Source organism: Battus philenor, unplaced genomic scaffold, assembly GCF_028537555.1.
Source record: "Battus philenor isolate CCGP_79_NKW_IND1 unplaced genomic scaffold, ilBatPhil1.0.hap1 SCAF_4, whole genome shotgun sequence".
Lineage (NCBI taxonomy): Eukaryota > Metazoa > Arthropoda > Insecta > Lepidoptera > Papilionidae > Battus > Battus philenor.
The window spans coordinates 950,411-976,749 of record NW_027181704.1 but is presented as its reverse complement, the minus strand read 5'-3'; the positions used below and the strand labels follow the sequence as shown (position 1 = coordinate 976,749).

Below are 26,339 nucleotides of genomic sequence, written 5' to 3'. Positions count from 1 at the left end.
TACGAAAAAAGCCTAAATGTTTTCCTCGTTCTTGTGAAATAACTTATCGTATCCTGTAGAGTAATTCAAAAAGGCTACATATTCACAGTGCGTTATTTCTAACGCATGGTAGCTATAGTTCATACGCGTTAAGAATAACTAACGCAAGTAAGCTCTCATCTGTTGTTAGGAATTATTTGATTGGTTGGCAGTAATGATTCATTGCATTCTTAACACAAAGGCACTATACACATTTGATACTGGCATTTGTAAAGCAATTGTGATTGTTAATTTAAGTATATATATGTAAGAAATATACAAATATAAATTAAGCAAGACTAATCGGTAAATAAATTTAAAAAAATGACATATTTATTTAAAATAAAAACAAATACGAAATATACAAAAGGTTTTATTTCTTCCTCATATACTGAAACTTGTAGACGGGTGGACAAACTTTAGTTCCTCGCTGTACTCGCTTCGGTTTCATGATTTTCGCGTCGTGAAGATGTCGCTTCAACTCCATCTTCTGCTGAACTACCGTCAACTCTCTTTCCCTCTCTATTCTTTTTGAGAGCTCTTTGTATGTTCTCTGTTTAACTTTTTTCGCTTCCTCAGCGACCTGTGCAGTAATAATTGTAAAATGAAATATTGAAAACATATTTAAATACATTTCAATAAATAAGAATATAGTGTTGCCAGGAATATTTATATGCCATTCGCTTTTTACGTTTAACAATTTTATTTATGTATTTCATATTTAATCGATAAATAAAGTGATCACTATGATATAAGTTATTTTAATTTATTTTCTAGACATTACTTCTGGCAATACAAAGTCTGCAAGAACAATAATCTATATTAATATGTTTCAATCTTTCGTTGACTGGGAAGGGTGAAACCATGGGGTCTGTCAGTGTCAAGATCATATTTTTTAAAATGATTAATGAAATATTATTGTTACTGGTTATATGTAGTATATCCAGAGCAAGCGATTTTAAACTTTATTTTTAAAGCAATTTGACATAATGTAGCCTACTTCGTTACAGGCAGATATAATCCATAGGCAGATGACAGGATAAACAGAATTTAAGAAATTTTCTGGATACGGTGTTTCATATATAAATTGACAATGACCCTACACCTTCACCCCTGTAAAGCTTTACAACTTTAACCAATTTCTCTATATGACTAACCTGCTCATCCATATTGGGTAATTTCAATTTATTCAAATCAGACAGCCTTGGTCGATTCGTCTTCCTGTTCAATAGCGAGGGATGTGTGTCAAGTCTTTTAGCCAAGTCAAAGTCCTTCTCCTCTCCTTCGTCCACAAAGAAAATATGAGTGTTGGGAGTTGAGTTTGCCACATCTGTCATGTGTAGTTGAGCCTGAAAACATAAAAAGCCTTTTCAAAATTCATTTTGAAAAAAATTACTCGTCTAGATGGATAAAGTGCAACTTTTTTTGCATGCTAAAAAGATACAAAATACTTCATGCTTAATAAACTTATGAAACATTAAAATAAATGTATTATTTTGAATGGCAACATTTTTTGCAGTTCTGTATTTAAGCAACAAAAAATCTTTCTTTATGATATTTTTAAACTAAATAAAGTAATACAGTCTAAATTAGTCCGCATTTTATTTAACACTTCATGTAAAACCGAAACTATAGTTTAATTTCAAGTGACTAAATAGTATACCATAACACCAGATTTTCAGGGGCGGGGGCCTGCTCCCTAATCACAAACAGCGTGAGCGAACCTAGGTTGGATCCAAATCCCTCCTTTTCTCACCTGTTGTCCACGCTGCCATCCCAAAATACATACACATAACATCGACATTATAGAGCTCTACTCGGGTAGAGCGGTTTACTACATGCAAATGACTTTATACAACTGGAAAGCGTCCGTTCAGCTTCTGTTTTATTTTTGAGTTCACAGACCCTACCACTTAGTTCCAATGAAGCCCCTGGGCTGACAGTATCTACCAAACCCAAGCAAATAGTATAAGATGGGACTTGGAATACTAACTCTGTCTATGTAATGTAATAAGTACAAGTAAACACTGATACTTGACAACTTAAATAAAAGGCACCAACACAAAGATCTATGGGATTGACTCAAAAAAAATTTTTTATTACAAAAACTTTCTCCAGAGCCATCTTTAACACGTACATTGTATTACAAGATCTAAAAGACCCTACGACTTTTGTTTTATACAACAAATGAAATTCAAAAAGCAACTTTTAGGAAATTTTTAGGAAATGTTAATGTGTTAACTCTATTATTATAGATTAAACATACAGCTCCTTTTCTATAACACAATAATTGTGCTCCAAATAAAGAGTATTAATAACAATATATGTATAGTAACCTGTAGTTTTTCTATGCGACGACTCTCTTGTGTGCGTTTCATGTTAATATACTTGATGTCTTGTGTCTGCATCAGCTTCAACTGCTCCACTGTATGCTCGTCCTCTTCCTCGAGTTCATGATGTTGCTGTGTACATACAATATAATATATATTTTACGAAACATACATTACCACATATAAGAAATTGTTCTACTAATCATAGATTTTTTTAATGATAAATGCAAGAAAATGTCAAATTATTTCTTTGTGTTATTAAATACTGGTTGACTTTTATAAAGGAATAAATTAAAAACTTATAGTTTTGTTACTGCTGTAGACAGTTTGACCTTTGTCTTGCCTGATATTATGTGATGACAATGTCGATGATGGAACATGCTCACCTAGAAGGTACCTATTTACTCTTAATTCACCATTAGGTTATCCCATTCCTTGACTGTTTGCAAGTATTAACAAACATAGTATGTTTCAAAGTAGAGTGACACAGTGCACTCTATGAATTATCTACCTGATGGACTGTAATATCTTGGAAATCTTATATGAATGAAACATCCTGACAGGATAGATAGTTAGCCATATTTTAGAAGTAAAAAAAAAAACTGTTCATTCATTGTAGTTATAACACAAACTGATTACATAAAGTAATTTAAAACAACAATGGCTGGTTGCGGCTGTATGGTAGATGACCACTTAGCGTAATGAAGCACAAATCAAATCAAAATGATGATTTTCAGTGATCATCTAGCCTAAGTGACAACAAAAACTAATACAATCTAAAATTATTTTTTAAGTTAGAGTTAAATAAAGTATGTGTATGTAAAAATGGATAGGAAATAAATAAATAAATATATATTGCAAGTATAACTAAAATTTACCAATCTACTATGACAAGAAAAGCTCCTGAAAATATATAACTATTATATAAAACTATACATAAAATAGTAAAACAAATTTTTGAATGATAAAACTAAAATCAAAAAAATTTAAATCAAGAAATAAAATAATGTCCATAAAAAATATTAGTGCTGGTGCTTGAAACAAGAAAAATTTAGTTATAAAAGTGCTTTTTCTCTAAAAGTACTTGTTAGTAATAATATTTACTGTTTGGCCTTTGGTATTTATAGCTTCATTCAATATCAGGGTCATTTATAATATGTTTGTAGAACATTTTAAACTAGGCCCAAAGGCTCAGGGCTCCATATTATCTATTGTACTGGATTTGGAGAACCTCTAAGTTCCAAGATCGATTAGGAGTATAGTTCTTTGAATGACTTAGCTCAAGAACCCCTGGACACTGGAACTACACTTAGGCTGTCTATCAAGATGTTTAGGGTTTCAATTCGAATATGTCTGTGAGGTCTAAACCTTTACTTTATTAAGAGAGTTGACTGGCAATGTACAAGTCATTAATTTAGTTTAAAATTTGTGTTAGTTGTATAAATAAATAATAACAGAAGGATACATAAGAAATTATTTACAGCTTAAAATGTAGTTTGTAATTAAAACAATTTTTTTGTATTACTTGTGCAGAGATAAGGTGTTAAAGGTTATGTAATATGATAAATAATGTAATCAATGATACAATTTTCTTAAAGAATTAACAAAAGGCAATTCATTTTTTAGAAAAATATCTTTACGTAAAAATAAAAGCAAAACGCTTACCCCATCTTTGACTCTAGAATTTATCATGTGAAAGTAGAATTCATCTGGATTTTTGTCCAGCGTACGTTTCCGCAGCAGTTTAAGCGTTTCGCCTTTCTCATGATAATCCTCTGCACGTTTCTTATAATCCTTTTTCTTCTCAAGGAGCCCCAAATGTTTTCTCGATTCAGGTTGATGTCGTTCCTTGTGTGTTTTTTGGTTAGCTTTCGCGGCTTTCTTCCACGACGACATTTTTCTTATAATTACACGTAATTAAAAACTACATAAAATCTTTACCCTTGATTCAAAAATTGCGTTTAATCGTTCCAAAATAGGAAACAAAGTTTAAAATAAACTGGTAGTGCCTACCATGTGTTTATATTTGAAATTGACTTTGACAACCAAACTGTCAAGTCAATTCAAAACATTGTAAATATGGTAACACTTATTGCACACTGGTTTGAACAGTGCCGTAGCATGAAGCCTTTTGAAACAACAAAAAAACATTAAATACCTTTCAAAATTCGACCAACATAATAGAGCAAATTATAATATAAGAAACAGTTGATAATATTGAGTTTTTTTTATTGCTTTTAACTTTTTCTAAAACTTTGTTCATCAATTACAATGCATTATTAAAATTTGTTGCGACGATTATTATATTAACAGTGGAGTTTTAACGTAGATATACCTTCTTAAATCTTTGTAACTATTAGGATTTTTGAAAAATTTACAATCGATTTATCCTAATAGGACGTAGGCTCTTATATCCACCTATATCGATTTAAAAAGCAATAGATACTCAATAACATATGTTTACTATCATTTAATTAAACAGTAACCGAAGTTCTTTCAGATTTAGAAAACTTGAATAGTAGAAAAGATTCTCTGTCCTAAATTAAATGCAACAATACTTTGTGTAAACAGCATAGTTTTTTTATACGGAATGCTCGTGTAGCATTATTTAAGAACGCGTCGTATTACTGGCCATTATGGCCACAATATTTTAATCTAAAATAATTCCTTGCATTCGAATTCAAATTCAAACGACAGTATTAAATTCAGTAATGTTACCGTAGTCTTTGCATTTAGGCTAGTTTTTGGGGAGCAAATACGTGCACGGGTTGTAGTTTCACCCACTAAACGCTAATACTTGTACATACGGCCGCTTGACTAATAAATAATACTAGGAGTTTCATTTCCGTCAACGTAGTGTCCCTTTGCGGCGGCGTTACTCGAAGCTAGGTCCGTTTGGGGGCGATTTTGATTCAAATGGCATATCAACAAGACGATTCATTTTTCTTAGTTTAAATCGTACCGTCGGTCGTAGCTGGTGAACAAACAAACATGATTGTATGTAGCTTCTGGTGTGGCAGTTACATTATATTTAGTAATCTTGTCAATATTTGTCATTGTTTTTCGTAAATCACTATCGCCATCTATTCTGAGCAGTTTTAATTACAGTAAAACGGTAAAATTGACCTTTGTCAGGTATTGACAGCCACTAATTATAGTTCACACGACAATCGAGCTCGAGTAGTTAACATTAATTACACTATTCAACTCTTACTTGATAAAGATCGAACATCGCCAACTCAATTCCAGCTCGATTAGTATCTATACTAAAATCAAACTTTTTCCTAATACCTGGTACAGTTCAATTAAAATTGGGCAGCCGTTTGAAAAGGTATTTCGTGTTAAAAACAAAAAAAATGGCTAAAACATCTATATTAATTGCGACAGTGAGACATTTTTATAATACAACAACTTTACACGGATTCAAATATTTGAGTTCTAAATTCTTTTCGGATCGGTTAGTTTTATATTATATTTATATTCATAATTAAGGTTCAATTTCATAAATAAAAATCGGTACGAGTAGAGAATGTTATTGGAAAGGTTCTTTAATTTAAAATGATGTTCCATACGGAATGCTTGTATTATATAAATAAAGGAATATAATAAAGGATTCACACAGTCACGCAGAGTATAAATAGCTCATTATAATCATGTTTGTCGTGGTTCCCTGTTGAGTTGAAACATACGTGAATATCTTACTTCCAAAATCTCGGATTATCCCCCAAAAAAGTCATAAACTGAGGGTAGCTCAAAGTGCAATGAAGAGAAATCTGCCCGGTGTCCCTCTTAAAAACAACTAACCCAAAAATCTAGGTCATAGGTATGGGCCTAAACTCAGAAAGACTTAAATGGATCAGCATCCTTAATAGAAAAACAGATATATGGTGCAATTACCTGATAAAATTGAGACTATGGAACCTGGAAATACTGTAGGGACGGTCTCAAATGCGATGAAGGGATGACAGCATGATGGTAAGGCAGAAACTGGACGTTATCTGCCTTAAAAGAAGGAGAAGTGGTGAGAGTATTAAAGGAGACATACACTAAATTTATATACAAGGAAGATACAAAAAGATTTATCTCAAAATGTATACAACAGCATTAACCATATTTAATGTTTATATATTGGATATATTTTTGCCGAAGAACATCCACATCTGGACATAGGCCCCCTGTAAAAATTTCCTATAAGACCGGCAAGATATCTGTCGCCATTGTAGGTGGTTTACGATAGGTAAATTTACCATAGGCCCTTCTGCATATGGTTCGGAAAAATACTATCGTCCGAGTTAAAGGTTTATTATATATAAGGTGTATGTGTTATCGTAAGCTGCCATTGACTTACAATATAATCATGGTTGAAAAAAGCCGCTGGGTGCGGACTGCATGATGGTCATCGTGGCGACCTTCAGAGGAGGTCAATACCTTGAAGAAGGTGTCTGTGCATGCGAGGTTAGACCGACGCAGAAATAAACGTCATATTGACGGACTTTTTTATACTAGGTCCCATTTTTGTGACCTCTTGTTCATCTCCTGCCATATTTGGGGTATTCGGGTAATTTTGTGTTTCAGTTTTTTAATTTTTATTTACATATTCCTTCCTTACTTCATATTATTTTTTATGCCTTTCTTTTGTGCTTTACTTGTTCTGTCTTACTTCACTTACATATCTTTCTCCATGCATCGCGTTTCTTCTTTCAGCTACGCTCCTAAATTTTACCTTGGATGTCACAGATTTTTATGGGTAATTTTTATATTTGTTCATATACTTTTTATTCCTTCTTTTTCATTTTTCACCCTCCGATGTCCTGATCTCTGGATAAGTAGCTCAGATGTTCTTTCTCTCTCTCTATCTTTGCAGCCTTCTTCTGTAACATCACTTTTCCGCAGAAGGCTATACCAGCGCTCCATGACTGCCCATAGGTCATTCTCTAGCTTCTCGGCACAGCTCATGGTTTATACATTTTATACCTTAACTTAATTTTATAACTTAACTTTTCATTTGACGGTACGCACTTTCTTTCTTATACTTTTGTTCGGTATTACTTTTATATAATACCGACAATAATAACGATACATTTTTATGACAGTCTTATGACTTTATTCAGAATCTTACGCGACCCTTTTTCTCAAATCAAATTTGTTTCCATTTACATTGGTCTGCGATATTCTTTTACATTAGTCAAGAAATGTAGGGTGCAGAATATTGTCCTCTATAAGGGAGACGTTGCTTCCTATGTTTATCCTTTTTCCTAAATGTATCACAGTACTACAATAAGTTGTCCCTCGTAGCTGTGGCAACTCTTACGATATTATACCGGCATTTGTACAGATGGTCATGTTTCTTTGAGGCAAACATTCCGATATGGAACAATCACACTGCTTACACACACATACAATAATCCTTTATTTAATTTAGTGAAGTTAACACTTATACGTTGAGCAGAGTTGGCTGGTTGCTGTGCTGCTGCGCCAGCACGTGCTGCGCAGGAGTGCTGTGCGCTGTGCTGTGGGAGCGCTTCACGGAAGTCCCAGCGCTGATCACGTTGCGCGACATGCTCGCCGAGCCCGAGATCCTGCGCCTCTCTAACATCGCGTTTTGTCCCACCGCTGGGAACATCGCCCACCTGTTCCAACAGAACTTGTACGTTATACTCTTTATGGTCAATAAAATATATAGTTGCGAAAAATGTAATTATACAGGGTGACTGGTTTTAGGTAAAAGCTTTAAAAGTGTGAATGAACAGCTCGTTTGGCAAAAAGTTTTTACACCCTTTTCCAATCATTCCGTATAAAGTGATCACTGTGAATGATTTCATTTATCTTTTTCTTTTGCAATTCGACAGTCTAACAACATCTTGCAGTATAGTCCACAGGGTTGTAAACAATAATTTACTATAACATTTAGATATAAGAATTTTTAAAAAGCTTTTTCATACTATATTATCATTACCTTATTTATTATCTTTGTACCATACATTAATTGACAGCAAATATATATTCAACCCTTGAAAGTTTTTAAACCTAACGACATGTATGAGCCGCTTAGAAGCCAATGCTAATATATGTTATGTCCAAAACAAAAAAGTTGAGAAAATTAATGTTTTTTGATACATTAGTTTTTAAAATTCTTGGTTTATTAATTTAATTAAAGAAGTAAATAGTCTTTTTTCGAGGTGTAAGCTCTGCAAAAAAAACAAGATACACCAATACCTCGCTTTGCGTTTTTTTCAAAGTTGCGTCGCTGCTTAATTAGTACTGCTAATTTTCTCTGTGCGTCGTTAGATTTTCGAGGTTGCATTGTTTGGGTTCGAGTCTTTAATTTTTTTTTTTTGGAAATTTTCATTTTTTTTCTAAATGATGGCAACACTTTTGTTTCTAATTGCGCCATGCCATAAAAACTTTGGGATTCCTTTTCTAAATAAAAATCAACGCAATTTGAATACAGTTCTATTTTCACTTTGTTTAGCTAATTTTAGGAGTTCAGTTTCAATTACGTAGTGTGTTGTAATGTAGTGTGTTGTGCTTTTTAAAAGAGAATAATAAATTAACATTAATTTTTATGTGTTGTTTTTGGTTACAAAAAAAGGTAAATATTATTCCAATTTATTTTCTTTTTAAAAATATGTATTTTTTTGGCCCTGGAACCTATCTTCGATCTTTACATAGTTTGATATAGAAAATCTTAATTCACTTTGGGGCGTTTCAATTTGCGTCGTGTTTTTTTGGAACGTAACGTAACCACGACGCAAAGTGAGGTATTGGTATATATACAGGCGTGTAAATAAAAACCTAAGTATTTATTGAAATAATGACCGCATCTTAAAAATTTTAGGCAGCTGTAAAAGATAAGAAATGTATGTAAAAAGTAATAAAATAACATTTATTGTCATTAGTTTTATCATCTCTTCCGAGTTATTTAAATGTAAATCTTGATCAACACGTATTGTCCTTAATGTCCAATACATATCGAAACAAAAAGAATAATTTAAATTTCGTTTCAAAGTTCCTGTAAATAAATATTGATAAAAAGTGGACCTATTCACAATGGCTTCTAATATATTCAGAAGCTATTAAAAAGGGCTGTCTAACCTAGAAAAAACTAAGCAACGTGTAAATCCTTTAATAACTAAGAATATTATTATTTGTTTATTAAAATTATGAATTAAACCGTATTGGCTTCTAAGCGACTCTATACTTATCAATGTGTCCAAATTGATACAAGCTATGTACAATCAGTTTGAGCATTCATCAGTTTTGTTTTTTCTTTACTGGCATATAATTTAAAGCCTCGTAAGGTTATAAACGAATCCTGATCTGTGACATAATTTATCTTCCAAAAAAAAAGATATAATGTATGTGTCGGAGTTAAAGGTCATATATGTGTTTTGACAATGGAAGAAGAAAGATGAAGTTGAATCAGAGGGTAGAATAATTTTACCTTGTTATAACACGAAACGCAATTACGGTAGACTGGCGAATGTCTGTGAATCTGACATAAGAACAGTTTATACGCCGCTTTTGAAGTTTACATGTGTACTAGGATCACAGATGACGAGATACGCGTCAGACTGTCAGCAGTACTGAACCTGGTGCTGCGAAGGAAACCCTTGACGGAGAGCCAGGTGGAAGTGCTGGAACGAGCGCTGAGCATCAACAACCTGACGCTGACTGCAGCGCTGTTCAAGCTGACGCCGCCGTGTTGCAGTTTATTACGCGCCTGTAGATGGTTGACCATGACGCTACCCTGCGGAGACATCTTCCACATGGAGTTAACTCAATGGGGTCTCTGCTGTGTCATGCGCCCCAATCAGTGAGTTGGGACTCTATTTTATATATATTTTACTGATTGACTGACTTTAACCGGCAGCTTCGTCCGCTTGAAATTTAACAAAAAAAGTATTTAGTTTAAATAGGTTTTTGTATTGATTTCAGAACATTAATAAAATTGAATGAAAGAGAAAGACTGGGAAAATTGTAGAATGAAAGAAACAGTACACAGATAATATGATACATGAAAGAGAAGAATGATAATGATAAAAAATATGAATAAATTACTAGAAATAAAAAGTCCCTGTCCCACACGAGATAGGGGAACGAAAGGTCCCCAACAGCGGGGACCATTATAAAATAAAAAAAGAACATTTATAAAATAAATGTAGCCTCATTTACTCCTTATTACATCTTATCTGTTATCTGTTAATATGAGTCCTGACAAAATCACTCCAGCTGTTTTGGAGATTGGCCGCAACAAATAGACAAATGACGCCCATTGCAAAGCAAAGGTCTCTCCCAAAGATCGTCATGGTGACCGACCCCACGCTGCCAGCATTCAGCGACTTCCCGCGATCTTAACTATGTTGTCGGTCTACCTAATGGGGGGGGGAGCTACCTGTGCCGCGTCTACCAACTCGTGGTCGCCACTCGAGAACCTTTCGAACCATTTATCAACATATGCATTTTATATATACATGCGTAGCAAAAAGCTGTTACTTGAATATTACAAACTGACACACTAATTTTATTTATTTGTATAGATGGAAAACTAGCACGTTTCGTGGACTGTGAAAAATCGGACGGTATTTTAAAGAGGATGAAATTGATTTTGAATAATAAATAAATAAATAATTCGCCTTACTTTTTTATCACATTGCTAGCTGATCCCGCAAAACGTGGTTTTACTATGTGTTATTCCTAGGAAACATTAAAAAACAAATAAAAAATAAGGGTTGATCGTAGAGGGGTGAAAATTTAGGGTTGTATGTATTTTTGTATGCTGTATCATAAAGAAATAAAAACTGAAAATTACCGGGTACCATTACCATTTGGGGGGATGAAAAATAGATGTTGTCCGATTCTTCACCCTGGCCGATATGCGCGCTAAGATTCACAAAAATCGGTCGAGCCGTTTCGGAGGAGTTTCATCACGCACACCGTGACACGAGAATTATATATATTAGATTGTTACAGAACCATCTAAACAATAAACACTGAACCCTAGGATCAAGAACACGCGTGACCTTGCGGCTATTTATAATTTTTTGTGTACGGTTCTCGGAAATTCTAACCTAGTGCTATCTCGAACTTACTAGAACCTTATCCGTAGTATAAATAAGTGTACTCCCCATAACGACAGTTAAGTATTGTTTTTTGATTTATAAGATTAAAATCTACCATCAGTGATACAAAGTGACTATTTGGCAAGTTATTTGGACAGTGATTACTTAAGCGATTTGGAAGCGAAATTTGGACTAAGCGAAAGTATACTTTGTGTTAAAGTAGGGTGACCATGTTATTTGTGAATAAAGGATTCCTTGTGAACCAGTGGTGTTTCATTTCTTGTCAGAATCCACAGTACGTAACAGTATTATTTGTACAATTATATTATTATATTGCAGGATAGATTTGTCATCTATAATGACTCCGCGTTTTTCGACATCACGGCGGCTTCAAGTCGGAATGCAATTCTCTAACGACACTGACTTATATGGCTGCGAGGTGAGAAACATTTTTATAAAGATACTAGCTGATCCCGCAAACGTTGTTTTGCAAAAAAAAAATAAAGTTTTTAATTAACAAATGTAAGATAAGGGTTGATCGTAGAGGGGTGAAAATTAAGGTTTGTATGTATTTTTGTATGTTGTATCATAATAAAATAAAAACCAAAAAAATTGTCTGAAAAATTAAAAATAAAATTTAGGGGTGGACCACCCTTATCACTTAGGGGTATGGAAAATAGATAGTAGCCAATTTTCAGACCTACTGAATACGCATATGAAATTTGTTAAAAATCGGTCAAGCCGTTTCGGAGGAGTTCAAGTTCGAACACCGTGACACGAGAATTTTATATATTAGATGTTTTTGTGGGTATTCTTTAATTTATGTTAATTAGAGGGGTGCTCTTTTATCAAACTACCCTTGTTAAGAGATTACGCGAGGTTGACTACTAGCGCTATCTATCTGCGCCACAATATATATTTTTATTAAACTCATACTGCAAACGTACTGTAATAATAATAATAATAAAGGTTTATATCATTTCATACAAATGACTTAAAATTAGTAATTTTAAATATTAGTTTTGATAATTTTGTACTAAGTTTGTATGGACCCACTTATGGTAAAAGCCTCCTCCAAAGCTTTCCATTTTTCTCCATCTTTGGTAACTTACCTTTTAATTATTTTCAAAATATTTAATTATAATATATTTAAATAAATCCTTTTTTAAAATTGACTTTTAATTATGTCCAGTAACAACATGCTTATACCTTTAATATTAAGATGCAGTGAATTTTTAGTTTTTCACAAAATATCCTGGAGAGGAATGGGTGGAGCCAATGGTACTTACTCCGGGTAGCAACTACTTCGCCTCGCTGACGTCCAAGTCGATGGTTGACAGCAACGTGGAGAAGCTGGTCAACGACAAGTGTGTTTACAGAGAGCGCTACACTAAGAGCAACTGTATGGTATGTGATACGAATAAAATGTATTTATTCATATCAGCCCATAAACGCCTATAGTTAGGGCCTCCCATAAAAATTTCCACAATGAATCAGGAATTATGAGATCCGCATAACTGAAGTACGATATTATGAAGAATTACTTATCCGAAGTGGCAGTGAGTGTGGCCATCGCAGTCGTTGGGGCCGAAAGTTTCACGAATGACGACTTCGTGGTGGTAAACGCAGTGTGGGTAGATCTCTCATTATAAGCCACGACTTAGATCACGGGGAATCACCAGATGCGGGTAGCGCACGATCGGACATAAAATATATACTAAAATATGCTGTAGCACATATTTATTGATATATTACATTAACACGTGTAATGAGTGAGAGAGTAGTGTAGTGAGAGTAATAATTGTAGGAGCTACATTATAATCTTAAAAACGTTACAACAAGCGCCTTATATTTTGAACTATTATATAACTATTCGAGACTATCGAAGTCTTAATCCTTTGCACTCGCGAATGTTTCTGCGCAGACTAACCAGCAAGTCGGATTGTTTGGCAACACTCTTGATGAATTTACTACTTCCAACATAAAATAATTACACACACAAAACTGTTTATGTATACTTTGGTATCTTAACATGTTTATGAACATAATTTCTAAAACATCTACCTTTGTAATTTTGTTTTATTACATATTTTATGAAACAATTGCCAAGATGTATCCCCAGGTTTTTCCGACAAGTATTACAGTTACATAATGTTTGATGTCATTTGGCATGTTAATTTACTTGAGAATAGATTTTACAATCTTTTCTACTTCTATTATGATATTATGCATCTTTATATTTATGTTTTTGGAATTTGTATACCCCAAAAAATTACTTTCCGTCACCATTCCAAAGGAAAGTTGAAGTTTGAATAACTTCAACTTTCCTTGACTCTGCCACGGCTGTCAAGTTACTAAGACCGAAAACGCATCCGGTTCACTGCTGCGGAGTAATTTTGATAAGAAAGTCGCACCTACGTTTAAAGGGATATCATTTTAAACTCAGTAAGATTATATAAACAGTGTAAGAACCTACATTAATAGAACAAAACATAAACAATCACTGAAAAGCATCAGGCTATCGCAGGGAAGGAAGTGGTGAGTAACTGTGACCTGTTGAATTGTGGCATCGAGCCGCATGGTGAGTGAGACATCTTTTGAGTGCAAAGGGTTAAATCATTTATGCAGGCGCTCTAGTAATAGTCCTGGTAAGAAAGGACCTGGGCTTGGACTATCACACAGTAGCCGTTTAGCATTCTGATACAGAGGCATCTGGGTATGCCAAACTACTATTTTATACAGTGTATTTAAACAAAAAACGTACTGTTTTAGATAAAATGCATCGAAAAATTGTGCACCTGCTCGGACCCAATGCAAGCCAACGATGACAACAGCACAACCAATCTACCCGCTTGTTCCATCCGACGTCTCAATTGCTTGCGCTCGTATAAATATGGTAAATCAAATCTCACTAGTTCAAGAATTAGCAACCTTTTCAATCAATAGGTCAATTTAAATTTTAAAATTTGTTTGTCCGGCCGCACAGAGGGATTGAAATGATGGGAAATTCGGAAATAGACTCTACACGATTTTAACCTTTCGCTATAACATATATAAAAATTATATATATTACATAGGAGAGGCATAAGAATTTTAATGTGAGGCATGGTTCAATAAAGTTAGGATACGCTGGGCTAAACCAACTACAAGATAACTTTATAACGTCGTGGACTAAAGGTGCAGTTTTTATTTAACTGTAATACATAACATAAGTATTTATACTTCGCGTCGCGGGGAATTCCCGTACCTCGATATGGCGCCCGGTCGTCATTCAAACTCGGCAAGAGCAGCGCGAACGACGTTTATTTTGTTTGCTACGCATCACAGTCCACCGAATCAATTAAATTTTAATCTAAATAACTACTGTCATATTGGGCACGTAATTTCTATTAATTGTTTAGTATTTTTTTACATATTTATTTTTGTAATTAAAATGATAAACACTACAAACATTTTCTTTGCAGATAACCTGACTTGCAACTGTCTACCATCTTGCAGGAAGGTTTCAACTATTCTGTCTTTGGAATCGAGTTCATTGAACGCGTTCGAATACACCTATGATAACTTTTAGTGAGTTATTATAATTTTAAATCGAAAAAAAATAGAGAACATGTCTAACAAAGTATATATACTACGTCTCTAAGGCTAGATACTGAAGGATTTTGTACTTCTATCTTTCCATCATTTATTTATTTTTGCACCATTTATGTACATCCTTGTACCAGTAAAAGAGGGTTAAATATTAGGACAGGATCTTCTTATCAACCGATGAAATCCACTCCAAAGACCGCCACGATGACCGGTCCTGTGCTGCCCGTATTCATCGACTTCCCGCGACTTTAACTGTTATCAGTTCACCTGAGGGGGGGGCTACCCACCTCGCATGTACCTGTTCGTGGTCGCCATTAGAAAACCTTTCGGCCCCAAAGGGGCATTTATCAGAATATAATTTAATGTGACTAGGTGCATAGATATCATTATACAAAAAAAACTTATATTAGTTACTTTTGAGTGAATTCACAACATAACTACCACTAAGTTAGACTGTTGACTGTTGACAACGTTGTTTTGTGGGCGCTCTTACATCCTATTTTATTTTATTCCTCTTTTAAATTCTATTATTCGGCTTAAATGTATTGGAAGTATGGGATATTGGTTTCTGTTTTGGTATAGTGAAACTAGTGTTACGTACTGTGGGTTCTGTATCGAAATGAAGTACCATTGATTTACAAGGAATCCTTTATTCACAAATCAGATGGTCACCCTACTTTAACACAAAGTATACTTTCGCTTACTCCAAACTACGCTTCCAAATCGCTTAAGCAATCACTGTCTAAATAACTTGCTAAATAATCACTTTGTATCACTAATCGTAGATCTTAATCTTACAACTAGAAAAACAACACTGAACTGTCAGCATGGGGAGTACACTTATTTACACTACGTATAAGGTTCTAGTAAATTCGAGATAGTACTCGGTTAGAATTACCGAGAATCGTATACAAAAAATTGTAAATAGCTTCAAGGTCATGCATGTTCACGGTAATACGTCACTTATATATTAAGTACAAGGATAAATTTCCTATAGAGTCTTTTTTACTAGAACTATCGAGCTTTATGCAAAACTATTTTTTGGTACTTACTTGATCCTAGGGTTCAGTGTTTATTGTTGAACAGATGTAACTCGTGTTTTGTAACACTAGGATACTTGACTTTGACTTGTATAATGTTATATGTAGGTTAGATAGATCCACAATAAAATCGATCATCTTCAAATAAAGCGTGTGAAGGAATGATGTTAAATATTATTAATAATAAGGCGTAAATGTCGTCACAAGACTAATTAAAATTTATTTTTAAACAGCCATATTTCGAATAATTCGATCGAGATATTATTAATTTAAAATTGATTATTGCCAATTGTAATTAATAAACCTTGTAAATAAATATTTAATTTTTAAATAATTTGAAAGTAAAATCAAGTTGGAAAATATATTAACCGTGTTTTTATCGTTTTCAGTGACGGACTGAACGCGAGTCTTGCCATTATTCTGAATCTTCAAATCAAGATAAATGAATCCAAAAAGTTCATCGTCCATCCAACGGAGACGTGGATCACACTGCTGTGTATGTACTTCTTTGTATTCTAATGTATAGAAGTACGATATCTTGCTTTTGATGTGAATTATGTTATACTGCTAGCAGATTTAGGCTTTGGTTTTGATTTAGGCTTCATCAAAATTGAGTCCAGAAACAGGAGATCCACGGACAAAATTTACACTGGGCTATCCCAGTTACAACGGAGAATTACGTATGAAGAAAAACTACACTCGTGTAGGTGTAGTGTAGTGAATGTAGTTTAGCGTCCACCGAAGCAACCTTACATCTCGGCGGCCCTTCAATCAGGTAAAACTAGCGGCCCGTGCTAAGGCTCCCTGTCGAGCTTCGCTTCTTTAAGAGATGCCATTTGGGTAGCAGTGATAGTCCAAAAAAAATATATTAAAACCTCCTTGCTCTGCCCGTATCCAACGACTTCCCTCGACCATATATATGACAGGTCTTTGACAGATAATATATCTCTAATATATAACATTCTCGTGTCGCGGTGTGCGTGATTGAACTTCTCCGAAACGGCTCGGCAGATTTTGGTGATTGTTAGCGCGCATATCGGCCCGGGTGGAGAACCGGATATCTATTTTTCATCCCCCTAAATGTTGAGGATGGCCCACTCCTAATTTTTTTTTTATTTTTTAAATAATATTTTTTGTTTTTATTTTTTTATCATAAAGCATACAAAAATACATACAACCCTAAATTTTCATCCCTCTAGGATCAACCCTTATTTTTTTGTTAATAAAAAACTTTAATTTTTTTTTTTTGGAAAACAACGTTTGCCGGATCAGCTAGTAAACTATAAAATCATGTTTGACAGGATCGAGAAAAAAAAATGGGTGGACCTTTTAAAAATTTAAAAGAAGAAATAAAAATTTACTTACACTATTTAAGTATTTAAAAGTGAAATTGAAACAATTATTATTATTCCAGCGTCGCTGGGCGGAGTCTTCAATATGTTCCTCGGCGTGGGTCTGTTCAGTGCCCTAGAGATTCTGTTTCTCATATTTGTCAAACTGCCAGTTGCGCTACGCAGATCTACGGAACTAACGCCACAGAAACCACATTCTCACATCCCCAAAATTTAATTTAAAATACTTCTACGCACGGCGTTTTTGAAAAATACCCACTTATATTGTTACCTCTACAATAACAATTTACTCTCTCATGCACCGGAATCTTAATAAACAAACATAAAAACCAAAAAAAAGCAAATGAAAAAAATATACTTATAATCAATAGACACACGAATAAACATATTTCTTAATAGTTCCGAACGAAATAATATCCGTATATGTGTGTGTGTATTTGAACGTATATGCGTGTTACTTTATGTTTGCATATGTGCACAAACGGACTTATTTAGCATAAGACTATGCACATACCGCGGCGCGCTGCTCTTCTATAGCCCCTTGTTTTTAATGCGTACGGTCGTGTCACATTTATAAAACAACTATATGTATATATATATATATATATATATAGGGCGGGGGGGTTGTCAAACAATAAAGGTGGCATCAACTTCAAAACGTCAAGCAAACAAGTGACAAATAACTTTAAAATAAAAAATTTTTAATCATCTATAGATGTATGTATACACACATATATATATTTATACTGTAGTCTATGAAAACGGACCGCCACCCTCTCACTACTTGCCCAAAGTTCGTAAGCGATGGACGTAAGATTGGTGAGATTGTGTTTTTTCATAGTGTAGCGCCTAACTATTGTCACTATGCAGTCATCATCATCATTATCATTCCAGCAGTATGGCATCCACTGCTGGGCATAGGCCTCCCACATATATTTCCAAAGTCCATATAAAAATGACCTGCAAACAGCTTTTTCGACGACCCTAAAGTCAATTGTCCACATTGTGGGTGAACGTCCTACTTTGCGCTTGTTGGTCCATGATCTCTACCACAACTTATTTCTACCAGCGAACATCTGTCCACCGCGCCATGTGGGCTGCCTTTAAGCCATGCCTGCTGCTTAAAGTAAATTCACATAATTTAAGGATAAATCAGTTTTTAAATATATATTTAGGTATTATTAATATTTTTAATTAAAAAGTTAAAAGTACCTGCCCAGTCAACAGTTTGTAAAATATTAACTGCCGATAACATTCAAAAGTTTTTTTGGTTCCATTAATTCAAAGTACTCACTTGGTTTAAAAAAAAATTATAAAAGAAACAAAACACAAACAAAAAGAATTAAAAAAAGAACATTATTAAATTTTATAAAATAAAAATTCTGACACATCAATTACATTTATTTATGCATAACATAAATTACCACAGTAACATCCATTGAATTCAATATACATACAATAATTATCTGCGAAATGCAGTTAACATTCAATGACAATTCTACAAACAAATTTAATAATTTACAATACAATGTCTTGACACTTCCCGCCAAATATATTTTATAAGTTACACAGAATATAAAACGCATATACAATAATAAACCACGGAGATAATAGTTATACTATTATGGCAGTACAGATTATAAACGTCATATCTATCAGAAATTTTTTTATTTATTTAAATAGGATTACATTAGTTTAAAATCTTTTTCAATTTTGCACAAAAGATTATTTAAAAATATTTATGCTTTCATTGGTAAACAAGGTATTCATTGGCACGCTGCCAAATCATTATATATAATAAATATCGAAAAAAAGACCTTATTGCCTAAGACTTAACTATTATAATTATACTACACATATATACGCACACGTATTAAGAAAATTAGATCTTAATTTCGTAAATGCGTTCACGTTACATAACTCATTATATACACCTACAATAAATGCTAGTTTTTAAGTGTTTTATTTATAAGCCGACACTAAAAATAGAATGTATTTTTGTTAGGTAGATCAAATTCACATTGTTTTTCAATTCAATTTATATTTAAATTTTAGTAAAGACGATATAAAATATAAGTTTTCAAAAAATTTACATCTCAGTGTCTATCTAACATTTAGCGATTTTGCAATAAAAAAAAAAGCAAAATGACAGTAAACGTCACAGACACATAAGAAACAATGTCGCATTATATGCGTTAACTTGTCTCAGGTGCATAATAATGCATCTTGTATGTAAACCCTGGTAAGATATTTCTTAAAAAACACAGTACACATGTACGATAACTAAAATGCGATTTAATACACTCATTTTCATAAATAAACGGGCGGTTTCGATTTCTTTCTCGCTTGACAAAAATACAATACCAAATAGTTTTTATTCATATATAGATATTACTGGCCAGTTATATAAATGCCGCTGTTTATCAAATTCGTTCCGAATTTAAAAAAAATTGCTGTCACTTATAAATGAAATGCTTATTTCTTTTATTATGCGCCTCGAAAATGGTGAAGTCTTTTTGGTGGGTATAAAAAACCGGCAACAGAGAGAGTTGACGCTACTAATATTACATTAGTGATAATGTTAAAATTGATATTCCTTTTTTAAAAACACTACCGTGGTTCTTCATATGTTTCTGTCTCAGAGATTTCTATATACAACTCATCACTATATCTCCGAAACAATAAGGCTTATATAATTAAAATTCAGTAGGTATTTTTGTTTCGTCTAGCAAAGGTCAACTAAGATTGAATTTTAATAAATTTCACAGACAAGGAGTTAAGAAGGTATTTATGAAGTTCACAAAACGGATGGTGTACATTTAGTATGACTATATGGTACAATTATTCACCTATTCCAATTACTGATTGCTAAAAACATTCATATATCAATCCTAGAACTTAGCCAGGAACCTGATCCACTAAATATAGGTTAAAGTGGATTAAATCTTGGTACAACATCTAAAGCAGCTTCCATACATTTATACAAATCACACACACATGTGTAAGTAGGAACCTCTCATAGACATAAATAATTAACATTTACTATCAACCATCGCAAATGTTAATATCTTAATTTTGCTTTGCAAATGATTACCTCTAGGTCATGGGTAAACATACACTAATATAAATAACAGTTTTAGAAACATCTTCAAATCTTTCCAGAAGCAACTATATCTTAAAGTGTAGCCTTCTTACGAAAATAATAAGTTCTAGATCACGCCACTAAGAGAAATAAAACACTGGTCGATGTGAACACGGCTTTCTAACGCGTCTTTGCAAGAATGTAGATATTTTTGAAATAGAATCCTTGAAATTAAACTTTGAATATGGTACATTGTTACATTTATCCCAAACTTCTTGATGTTAACTAATAAGGACCTTAGAAAACGTGATCCTATACTGTGGCTACACAAACAGTGAAATTAAATAATGAAGGAATCCTATGAACTGTCTTCCAGAAGTGCAAACTTGTGAAGAAGTGCTTTGCAACTTATAACGAGGTAAGACGTTGGGAAGAGAAGGTTAGTTGGGGAAAGAGAGTCCTGGCTGCAAAACAGAGTGTCGTCAAACTAGATCATCTCTCCAAGGATGAAAACAATGCAGAGCTGACTGATGATCTTTACTAAATAGCAATACATTCCAGGAAGATCTTGGTAGGAATAAAAAGAGATAGGCAGAAATGATTTGACAAGTAAATGGTGAAGCATAACTAGAAGATAATAGCCAGTTCATTCGACGAGAGTGTGGAAAGAAAGTCTGTAGAACCTCCCCCTCTGTCCCTATCAACAGCAGAAATTCTTATTCCACGTCGACAATGACGACATCGTTGCGCGTGCGACGATAGCGCTCCGTGATGACAGCCCTGACGACAATGCGGTCCGCAGGACTGTCGGAATCTTCGGAGTCTGACGAGGCGGGGTAGGACTCAGGAGCGCCGCGGGCGCACCGGCAGGACGTCCAGGACGCAGAAGACGGCTCGGCAGACAGGGCAGGAGCCGCGGGATGCTAGCCAAGCACCTTGTGCGCCCGCTCGCTCCCCCCCTGGGCCCATCGCCGCACTCGCACGTGCAGCCCACCACCGCGCCACGCAAGAACAACACCACAGGACCCTGCCACACGCGTTCACATGTATTTATATACGAGGTTATTAAAAGACATAACGAATTACCTATAAATGAAAAAGTGGTAGGTTTACCTGGATTTGTAAAAATAGTACGAATACAGTCCTTACAAAAATGGTAGGATTACAAGCAAATCGAAGAATGGTAGGATTACAAGCAAATGGAAAAATTTTAGTATTACCTGTAACTGAAAAATTGGTAGGAATACAGTACATGGAAAATGGTAGGATTACCAGCAAATCGAAGAATGGTAGGATTACAAGCAAATGATAAAATGTTAGGATTACCTGTAAATTAAAAAGTGGTAGGAATACAGTACATGAAAAATGGTAGGGTTACCAGCAATTGTAAAAATGTTAGGATTACCTATAGTTGAAAAACTGGTAAGAATACAGTGCTTGGAAAATGGGAGGATTACTATCAATCGGAAAAATGCTAGGATTCAATAGAAATATTGATCGGATTACAAGCAATTAAAAAATTGTAGAATTATCTGTAGGTTGAAATATGGTATATTTACCTGCAATTGCACTGCTGGCAGGGTGGTGGGGCGATGCCCTCGAGAGGCTCGGGCACCGGTATGCAGCGACGGTCGATCTTTACGTCCGCAATATTCTGCATACATCCAATGCACTGCTCCAACTCCTGTGATCCAATAGAAATTAGGCGCTTATCAGTTTTAAAAATTCTCCACATAATCATATAGTACCACAGGCACCATCGGATGAGAATACTAAATGTGTCTCTTATGTCAGGCAGAGCCAAGGTTATGTTTTCGGGAGCCTTTACTCCCAACCACTCCAAAAAGGACACTCATATAATGTAACACCACCACCACCATGTAACACTTTCTGCATCACTAAAACCCTGATTTAAATAATAAATAACTTCTTTTTTGTCTACATGTGCAAGAGTTTCTATATTCCACACATTGTTTTAAAACAATGTAATAATTTTATAAATATTTATTATGTGTTACAGATGAATTTTAATCTTAATGTAATTCATGTATAACATCTTTTTTATCCCTTAAGGTGGGAGTCTATTGGCTGACATAGTGATATATAACTTACATATGAGTAAATAATAAGTTAAATAATACAATAAATGTCATGAAGAATTGTGAAATGAGCACTGAATTCTATCTCTCTCTCTTTATATATATATGTATATATATATATATATATATATTTATATATATATGTATATATATATATATATATATATATATATATATATATATATATACGTGCGTGTGTGTGTATATATATATACTTAGAATTTATATATATATAATAACATAGACAATGCGAAAACAATATAGCATAGTTAATAGTAAGTTAATGTTATAGTTAAAATGTACTATAATGAACTTAAATTACATAGATAATTTTTAAACCACTTCCTACCTGGTCAACATAGTAGATAGGATTCTGATCGACATGATACTTGAAGACCGTCACAAATCTCTCGATGAGGGAGGGCATGATAGAGATGTGATCCGGCACTTGGACTGGCCTGGTCAGGCGTGGCTGGAGCTCTCTGAGTGCGCTTACAGACAAACGGAGCGAGAACTGCTCCAAGTCAGATCTCATCGGAATTACTTCAATATTCACATACTGAAGCTCATATTCGCCATTCTGAGATAAATTATAGCTGTCGGTCTGTAAGAAAATAAAGAAAAAACTTTGTCACACGAAAATCGAGGTAACCAAAAAATATAATATATAAAATAACCAAAAATATAATAATATTGCTTTAATCATTTTGGCATTAATAAATACAAATCTCTATCTTAATACAAGGTTATTGGCTTTATATGTGTGAACACATAGTTTATTTTCTGTCGGCACATGAAACACCCTATCGAAACAGTCTCAAAAATAATAAAAAACAAAAATTATAAGAAAAAGCATTTCCAAAATTCAAATTACTATATGTTAAAACTAATTTACTACCTAATTTTAAATACAGCAGATGGTTTATTGCAGATTAATGCACAATCTAAGCAAGAGATAATATGTATTTCTTAGACTACTCTTTAACATGCTATCTAGTAGATGGTGTAAACATTTGACATCCCGTCTGAGAAAAATTACTTAACAATGTGAGGGACATCAAATGATTATAAAGTCCTGTTCTAACTTAAGCTCTGGAGGAATTACTGCTCAAGAGAATTCTAGCTTAGACTTCTAGAGTCCCAATATCGACTCAAGTGGAATGACTCTCCATAAGAAATAGAGTCCCAAAATCGGCTCTTAATAATTTTAACATATAGTTTAATTTAGGTTTAAAAAAAAAATGTCCAATTGATGAAACTTGACTATATGGCCCCCACATACTTTGTACTGCCCAAAGATATAGGTTTATCACCTTTCAAGAGAAAAAAATTGTTAATTTATTAGGGGGACCAGAAAGAAATGACATTTCTGTCAACATATTTTACAGAAGAACCGATTGATTATTACCACTCTAGCACTGAAAATTTGTATACTAGATGTCAAAAGGTTGTTGTTGAATATATCATTGATTAGAAATTAAAACTTGTTAATAATATAGTTGTGTGACCTAATAACATATTTCAGAGTTATTGGAAATATGCAAAGAAACTTAAAACCTGAAACATAAGTTATACATTTACATGTTTAAAGATTTAAACTTATATTCAACAACTTTATATGTAGATTAAGCCAAATATTAAATTATCATTGAATAATTGCACCAAGCAAAAGCTTTTAGTACAACAATAAAAGACCTTATTTAAATCCTCTATAAGTAAAAACAAATTAGTTGTAACTCACAGTAGTAGCGACTAATGAGCAGTCGCCTTGCTTTATTATATTCATGCCATATTGCGTGACCTTGATCAGCCAAGTGTCGGTTGCCACAAACTTGCTTGTAGCAGTCAATGGCAGGCAAACTTTGTCTATACTGCAAAAGAAATTTTGATAATTTTATATAGCAGTTTTGAAAAAGGCTTTAAAAGCAGACCACAAATCAGAAAGTGTAGTGTAGAATGTTCACCGACACATGCCCCTTCCAGTCTTAATATAGGACCAATCTAGCAGGACATCATATAGCTGACATGATAACTTTGTTCCAATTAACTAAGCATAAAGACATCTGTGAAGGAATTTAAACCTGGAAGAACCTACCTTGCAGAAGTCCATCCTAAGTAAGAAAAGGACCAATATTTAGCCACTTCCGCACATGCAGTGGTAGTCATGCAACAAAGTACACCGCCCGCCAGCTCGCTGATAAAAAATAAATTAGTGCCAAACACAGTCTAATTGGTGTACCATAACTCCTGAAGATGCCCCATGGAGGGGTGAAACATGTGTTGAGTAAATTAACAGTGGCAGTAGTGTAATTCACATTGTTTGCCGCATATGCATTTATCAGCAGGTTACCGGGCGTTGCACTTTGTTGCACGACTACCACTGCATGTGCGGAAGTGGCTAAATATTGGTCCTTTCTTACTTATCTCAAAATGATTATAAAATTGATTCACAGGTGCCAGGTAGTCAAATGTAATCCTCTTTCTTGTCATGTAAATCAGTTACCCAACAATATATGGGCAGTGAACAGCGGTAGCGCAGTGGTTAATGACAAACTTGCAATTGTAGGTCACTGGTTCAATTCCCAAGATAAAACTGGACCTTTACATAAGAATATAATTCACATTTTGTACATTATTTATATAGGATTGCCAATGCTTACAAACAAGTTTCTAGAGGATGGGCAGCAGTGTCCTCTGTACATGATAATACCACACAGCAATCACTAACCAGCCTACTAACATAGTACAGTATATTCCTTCATAGATATCACATGTGAAAGAGTAATATGTAGGTGACGATTACCCTCGAAATGATATGTTGACGGAATTGGCAACCACGCGCCAATCACCACCGGACGGCGCGTACTTGATAAGAGGCCGTACCACAGGATGCTTGTCCTTATCATATTCCCACCAGCAAAGAATCTTGTAACACATCAGCAGCAGTATAATGGCTGTAGCTATAGCCGACGCCAGCATCCACGATCCACGCTCACCTCCGCACCACAACGTGAACACATATCCCAAAGGTAAAGATGAATGAATAAAGGCAGTTAGAGTTATCCTTTTCATATGATATCCTATAAAGTTTACGTTCTCAGAGCCTAAGAATCCTTCAAAAATTTGCGGAATTGTAAATCCTGCTGCTACAAACTCAGTGGGTGGGTAAATTACGCAGAAACAGAACATCAAATAAAACAAAGTTAATACAATATCCATCGTGATGGTAGTTAATTCTGCGATATGTGGTCAAAGTTATTATTTCCCATACGCAACGAGAGATTTCATAAATACACGCGCCCGAGCTCCTCTTATTAGCTTATTATTGGGATTAATTCCGTATTATCAGAAATAAATACGCTTATCAGTATCACCAACAAAGCTGGCAGAGGCAGACTGTCATTGGGATATTGATATCTTGATATTGATTGTTGACATTATTATTGCCGTACAGCCATATCTATAAAAAATAACGAAATTAATAAAAAAAATTATATATTGTACTTATATTTTAAATTGTAGTAACGTACTTTAAAAAATATAAGATTAAACCTTAGATTTGCTGAATATTAATTATTGTTATTGAATATTAATTATTAAACATTTTGCGCAATTTTCGACAGAATTTACTTTAAGTTACTTAAAATATATAAAACGATATCTTTTGTGCAAAAAAGTAATTTATAAACCAATCAGATTTACTTCAAAAATATTTGAATGACGATATTGTTTTCGACTATTTTATTGTTTTTGACGGTTAAAATA

At 34.0% G+C, this 26,339-nt stretch overlaps 3 protein-coding genes across 3 annotated transcripts; 1 reads left to right on the top strand and 2 right to left on the bottom strand.

Annotated features, from left to right (window-relative positions):
• Nucleotides 1–375: 375 nt before the first annotated feature.
• Nucleotides 376–4,354, bottom strand: LOC137928816 (probable U3 small nucleolar RNA-associated protein 11). The gene is made up of 4 exons (XM_068771800.1): nucleotides 4,014–4,354; nucleotides 2,355–2,480; nucleotides 1,176–1,367; nucleotides 376–601 (listed from the first exon to the last, which is right to left on the bottom strand). Exons 1-4 carry the CDS (start codon nucleotides 4,242–4,244, stop codon nucleotides 392–394), a joined length of 759 nt encoding a protein of 252 aa, XP_068627901.1. The 5' UTR covers nucleotides 4,245–4,354; the 3' UTR covers nucleotides 376–391.
• Nucleotides 4,355–5,704: 1,350 nt separating this feature from the next.
• On the top strand, nucleotides 5,705–17,610 carry LOC137928921 (sodium channel protein Nach-like). The gene is made up of 9 exons (XM_068771926.1): nucleotides 5,705–5,805; nucleotides 7,798–7,995; nucleotides 9,895–10,164; nucleotides 11,750–11,849; nucleotides 12,650–12,817; nucleotides 14,183–14,306; nucleotides 14,875–14,980; nucleotides 16,431–16,537; nucleotides 17,456–17,610. Exons 1-9 carry the CDS (start codon nucleotides 5,705–5,707, stop codon nucleotides 17,608–17,610), a joined length of 1,329 nt encoding a protein of 442 aa, XP_068628027.1.
• A 2,921-nt stretch (nucleotides 17,611–20,531) lies between these two features.
• Nucleotides 20,532–25,956, bottom strand: LOC137928766 (E3 ubiquitin-protein ligase TM129). Its single transcript, XM_068771729.1, has 5 exons — nucleotides 25,378–25,956; nucleotides 24,316–24,445; nucleotides 22,924–23,178; nucleotides 22,035–22,159; nucleotides 20,532–21,502 (listed from the first exon to the last, which is right to left on the bottom strand). The coding sequence occupies exons 1-5, from the start codon at nucleotides 25,791–25,793 to the stop codon at nucleotides 21,319–21,321; spliced, it is 1,110 nt and encodes a 369-aa protein (XP_068627830.1). The 5' UTR covers nucleotides 25,794–25,956; the 3' UTR covers nucleotides 20,532–21,318.
• Nucleotides 25,957–26,339: the final 383 nt, after the last annotated feature.